The sequence below is a fragment of the Neoarius graeffei genome, chromosome 14 (genome assembly GCF_027579695.1).
Source record: "Neoarius graeffei isolate fNeoGra1 chromosome 14, fNeoGra1.pri, whole genome shotgun sequence".
NCBI lineage: Eukaryota > Metazoa > Chordata > Actinopteri > Siluriformes > Ariidae > Neoarius > Neoarius graeffei.
The window spans coordinates 1,945,564-1,951,538 of NC_083582.1; the positions used below are offsets into that span (position 1 = coordinate 1,945,564).

At 41.7% G+C, this 5,975-nt stretch overlaps 1 protein-coding gene across 1 annotated transcript; it reads left to right on the plus strand.

The window, feature by feature from the left end:
- The first annotated feature begins 820 nt into the window (after positions 1–820).
- Positions 821–5,770, plus strand: LOC132898644 (interferon-induced very large GTPase 1-like). Its single transcript, XM_060940363.1, has 2 exons — positions 821–863; positions 992–5,770. The coding sequence occupies exons 1-2, from the start codon at positions 861–863 to the stop codon at positions 5,768–5,770; spliced, it is 4,782 nt and encodes a 1,593-aa protein (XP_060796346.1). The 5' UTR covers positions 821–860.
- The last annotated feature ends 205 nt before the right edge of the window (positions 5,771–5,975 follow it).

Below are 5,975 nucleotides of genomic sequence, written 5' to 3' on the forward strand. Positions count from 1 at the left end.
GAGATGAGCTACCTCCGCTCTCACTCTCCCTCCTCATATAGGGCGCGGTCACTGGGAAGACACACAAACACAGGTTAATTGCTCTCAGGTGAAGTGATTCTGCCACTTACCTTCCCTGACTCCGCCCTCCTGTCACAGACCGGCGCTTGACCATGCCCCCGCTGCCACAATCTTTATTCTGGTCACCATGCTGCAAGTGTGCTGTGAAAGTCAGAAGGCCTGTAGAACAATTTACTATACTTCAGGAGGCTCTCCTTCCATGCTAACTGGAATACTACCAATTTAGTCTGATGCCGTTTACGTTCTAATTTTTCAGTGGTCTGTCTTCAGGTGTAAGTGTGATCATTATACCAGGGTGCAAGTTGAAAAGTAAAATAAGTGAAAAATTTCCCCTCACACAAACTTCGTGTTGCATCCTGTGGGATCCCAGCCCTGATGATCAAGTCTGGTCTTATCTAGATCTCCTGTGAAGCTTTGGAAAGCTTCATTCAAAAAACAAAAGCCCACAACTTCTTTGTTTCTGCGTTTGTATTTGTTTATAAAGCATCACCTGTTCAATCTGGATCAAGTATTCACACTGATTACATCCCAAACCTCAAACATTACCAGTGACTCTCTTCATTGGGATTGCAAGCTGAGAACTTGCTAGTGGTGGAAGATGTTTATTATTATTTATTATTGGTGGTGACAGACATTAATTACTGCATTTCGTTGCTTTAGTACTTGTCACTTGTCAAATGACTATCAAGTTGAATCTGATCTGATCTAATCTAATCTGTTCTCAGCATCCAGGAAAGCAGTCTGTCCAACACTATAAGTTGAGACCGCAACATTCACTGGAAGAAAACAAAGAGCACCAGATGGTGAGCAACACCACACCACAGAAAGATGTCCATCCTCAGCTTGTCTACATGTCTAGCATGCGGAGAAAAAGGCATTTCAGTTATTTATTTTAAATGCTAGTGATATTTTGTGTGATTTTTTTTCTCAGGAGAGAAAATCAAATGGAGTAGAAGACCTGTTGCTTCGACTTGGTCTGAAGAAGAAATATGAAGACAAACTTACCAGCACACACTTTCTTGAAATATCCAAATCCACTTTAGAGTACAAAGAGCCCAGTAAAGAGAACGAACTGGTTCATGTTTTCATGCAGCGGCTTTTGACAGGAGATTACAGAGCAAGACACATCTCTGTCAGAAACGAAACCAACGTACCTAAATCTCTGACAGGAGCTAAAGGAGGTGCTTTTGCTGCTCTTCGTAAAAAACAGGATGTAAAGACTGAAAGGAAACAGGCTGAGATTCACCCAATGGATGTTCAGATGGCAGTGTTCCTTTGTGCAGATCATTTTCTTCAACAAATCATGGTGACTAAACTGGCACAGTGTCAGTATGCGATCCCTCTGCTGGTACCCTTTAGTGGGAAAATTGAATTTCCTTTCTGGACAATGCGGCAAATCAACAAGAGCTGGAAGTCGACTGATGCTTCAGGACAAATCATCAGCGAGACTCGACCTGTTTCCAAAGCAGAAACTCCAATGGTGGCATTCTTCAGGCTTGGGTCTGTTTCCTCATCCAAGTCTCAGCTGATCAACAACCTGATTAATGAGAGGCACAACACATTTTTCCACAGACACTGTCCAGGCAGCAGCAGAAACCGTCTACTGATGGACGGAGTGGTGGAGATCGCTTGGTACTGTCCATCTGAGGAAAGCTCTGATCATTTCACTGAATGTGTTGCTTTCTGTAATCTTCATGGTGATTCCAGCAGAGCTGTAACTCAGAGAGAGATACTTACGACCACGGCATCTGTAAATGTTGTACTTTTGCCTAAGCTTGATGAGGATGATAATAATATGAGACTTGTAGAGGAGCTTTGCGAATCCCCAACACCTCTCATTGTTGTTCTTACTGATGAAGAGAATGATGATGAAGATGATGTGTGTGAGATCGGTACAGGAAAATACAGAGTGGAACTAAAAAGTGGAAGTCAGTCTAATGCATCTAATGTACTCAGAAATATTATCAGGAAATGTCTCTCACAAAACCACAGGACCTTCAATCTTGAGAAAATGACCAACAACTCAGAGGTCAGTGTGGATGAGCACAATGAGGCCTGTAAGAGAGGAAAGGAAGCTGCACAAAATATAATGGGTTTTCTCAAAGAAAAAGATCCACTGAGGGTAAAAGAGAAATATCTGCCCTGCCAGGGAAAACTGTGGCACGACTGGTGCCAAACGAGCAAAGACTTACGGCGACTTCAAAGTAACAACATAGAAAACGAGCTCAGCAACAAGAAAACTAAAATGAAGGATCTCAGAAGGGAACAACAGGAACATGGATTCAGTGACCTCATGAAGTTATTTGTCGATGGTTTGATCAGTGAGAGATTAAACCTGTCAGTCAGTGAGAGAGTGTATTTCCTCAGATGGACTGTAATTGGGCTGACTGAATTCACTTCAGAGAAACTCTCTACCATCCAACAAGAATATTACCAAAAATGGATAGATGTGCATGATTTGAAAAAAAAGCAAGACAAACCTGAAAAGCAAAAAACTGAACGAATAAATCTGGACAAACTGAAGGCTGAAGAATCAAAGTTACAAAAAATATCAGAAGAACTGAATGCTGCCAACTTTGGCTTGGACCACATGCTGAGAGAGATGGGCCAGATTTATGAAGCCTCAGTCTCTGAAGAAAAAAGCATGAGAGGGAACCGGGTTGGAAACGTGAATAAACTGCCTGAACTTGCTGCTAAGCTCATGATATCTGGGCACCCGATGGAGCTGATGGACGGTGATGCAGCTTATGTTCCTCTAACCTGGGTTTCAGCTGTTTTAGATGAAGTCATCAGGATACTGGGAGACCAGAGAGTTTTTGTGTTGTCAGTTTTGGGAATTCAGAGCTCTGGGAAATCCACCATGCTGAACGCCATGTTTGGGCTCCAGTTTGCAGTCAGTGCAGGCAGATGCACCAGAGGAGCCTTTATGCAGCTGGTTAGAGTTTCTGAGGACATGAAGGAAGAGTGGAAGATTGACTACATTTTGGTTGTTGATACTGAAGGTCTCAGAGCTCCAGAACTGGCTGGAAGCAACACCATCCATCATGACAATGAACTTTCCACATTTGTGGTAGGATTAGGAAACATGACTTTGATTAACATCTTTGGAGAGAACCCAACTGAGATGCAGGAAATACTCCAGATTGTTGTTCATGCATTCCTGAGGATGAAGAAGGTCAGGCTAAACCCCAGCTGCATGTTTGTGCATCAGAATGTTTCTGATATTACAGCTAGAGAGAAAATCCTGGATGGAAGGAGAAATTTGCAGGAAACGCTGGATAAAATGACTAAATTAGCAGCTAAAGATGAAGACGACTGTACAGAAAATTTCACTGATGTCATTGCATTTGATGTAGAGCGTGATGTGAAGTATTTTTCACAGCTCTGGGAGGGTTCTCCACCCATGGCACCACCAAACCCATGCTACAGCAAAAACATCCAAGGACTAAAGAGAGATATTCTTTCTCGTGCAAAAACTACAGATGGCCTGAAATTATCACAGTTTCAAAAGCGTGTGAAAGATCTGTGGAATGCTCTACTGGACGAAAATTTTGTTTTCAGTTTTAAAAATGCACAAGAGATCTCAGTGTACAGGAGACTGGAGCAGAAGTATGGGAACTGGACCTGGAGTCTGAGGAGTGAAATGATGACTGTAGAAAACAAAATGCTGAACAGAGTAGCCAGTGGAAACATAGAAACAGTCCAGAGGAAAGTTCTGAAAGAAGAAATGGCAGGAACACTAAAGGATGTCCAAAATGCATTTAAACAATATTTTGAAGAAGACAATGAAAAGGAAACACTGATTCAGTGGAAATGCAGATTTGAGACCCAAATCCAGAACCTCCATGATGATCTAATAGAGGAAGCAAAGAGGAAAGTGGATGATAGCATTCAGCAGAGAAGCATGAGACAAAACCTTGATCAGCAACGTGTGAGCTATGAGAAGACACTCTTTGAAAAGAGCAAAGAGCTTGCTTCAAGACTTAAAAGAGAAACTAACTGTAAAATGAACACAAGTAAGGAGTTTGATTCCATGTGGGAACAATGGGTCTCTGAAATAACTAAACAAGCTCCAAAAATCAAAGATGTTAACATCTCAAATGAGATAACTGAAGTTGTGGGAGAGGTCTACAAACATGACTTGGTTTCAAATCGAAAGCGTTCTTCAAAGTATAGAGGAATTGGAATTGTCAGTGATTACAGCAGCTATATCCCAACTTCCAAGGGCGCGATGAAAAGGAATATCGACAAATTTTTGTGGAGAAATCCTCTTACACCAGAGAACTTAAACCAACCAATACGTGATCTCATTAATCAGGTCACTGAACAAACCAAAAAACAGGTGGAGTCATTTCCGTTCTCAACACAGGGATACAATTCACATTATATTCAACGCATTGCACATGACGTCAAAACCCAGGTGCAGGATTTTGAAACACAATTCAAGAAAGATCGAAAGTTATCTGATGATGTCTCTGTCTTTAACCAAGATTTCTATGTCGATCTCTCACTTTATGTGTGTGAACAGTCAGCACAAAGCATCTCAGAGCTTCACAGGAAATTCAGAGAAGTAAATGATCCACTTAATTATTTTGAAAAGAAAAGGGATGAGTATTTTAACAGCTTTCAGAAATACTGTGAGGGAGCAACATCAGCAGCGATACTTGGAGACCGGGTTTGCGGTAAACTGAAAGAAGCGATTCTTCAGAGTGTCTACAACAAGATCGCTCCATTTGTGTCTGGACAGATGAGAGAGAAAGCACCATTTAATGGGAACAGAGCTGATCTGGAAAAACACATTCTCAAGTCTTTAGCAGAGCAGAAGGGAGATAAGGATGAGAGGTTTAAAAACTACTTAACGTACACGTGCAATCCTAAAGTCCACTTTGAGGAGTTCATCAAGGCCAGGGTTAAAGAGTTCATGGCAGCTGAAAACCCAAAAGCAGTTTCTGTAATTGAAGAGTGCATTGATCAGAAACAGACCAGCATCATCACTGCTGCAACAAAGACGACAGATGAAGTCAAACGTGTCAAAGGTGATGCAAATCAGTGGCTGGATGTTTTTACTAAGAGCCTTGCAGATGAGTTAGGAGATACGAGAGTTCAGTTGTGTGATGAAGAGTGTAAAGATGGCATTGACTACGATGTTCTTGTGGAAGCCATAAGGAAGGAACTCCCAGCTGTTGTTGAAGAGTTAAAGAGACGTCTCAGTAAGATTTCACACTTTTCCATGGAGAAGTTCAGAGAAAGACCTGATGAGATTCTAATCAAACATTTCTGTGGGTGCTGCTGGAAACAGTGTCCTTTCTGTGGAGCCGTCTGTACCCACAGCCAAGAAGGTCATCCTGGAGATCACAATGCTGATTATCATCGCTCCACTGCAGTGAGAGGATCGTATTATGACGGCACAACAGAATTCGCCATAGAGTTTTGCACAACATATGTAGCAAGTGGCCGCTCCTTTTCCCCATCCAGTGAATCTGAGACTCTTGTTCCTTATAAAGATTACAGGAAAGCAGGTGGGGTGTTTGCTGAATGGGGAATCTCCACTGATTTTTCCACGTTAGCTTACTGGAAATGGTTTGTTTGTGAATTTCAGGAAAATCTTGAAAAATGCAATAACAAACAGTTTTGTGGTGACGGGGAGATTCCTGCTGAGTGGAAAGAGTTTACCCTGTCAGATGCTGTTGAAAGTTTAAGAATACATTAATACATTTTAATGAAATGGCACTTTTCTCTGCTTTCTGACACAAAAAAACATCTGGATCTGATTGAAGAGAGTCCAGCTTACCTGAATGAGAAGACTTCAGCCACATCCACATCCCACAATACCCAACAACACATTCAGCTTCATGACCAGATTCTAGTGATATGTACGAGTATCACAGTGGCTGATAATTCATTTCACGAGATAT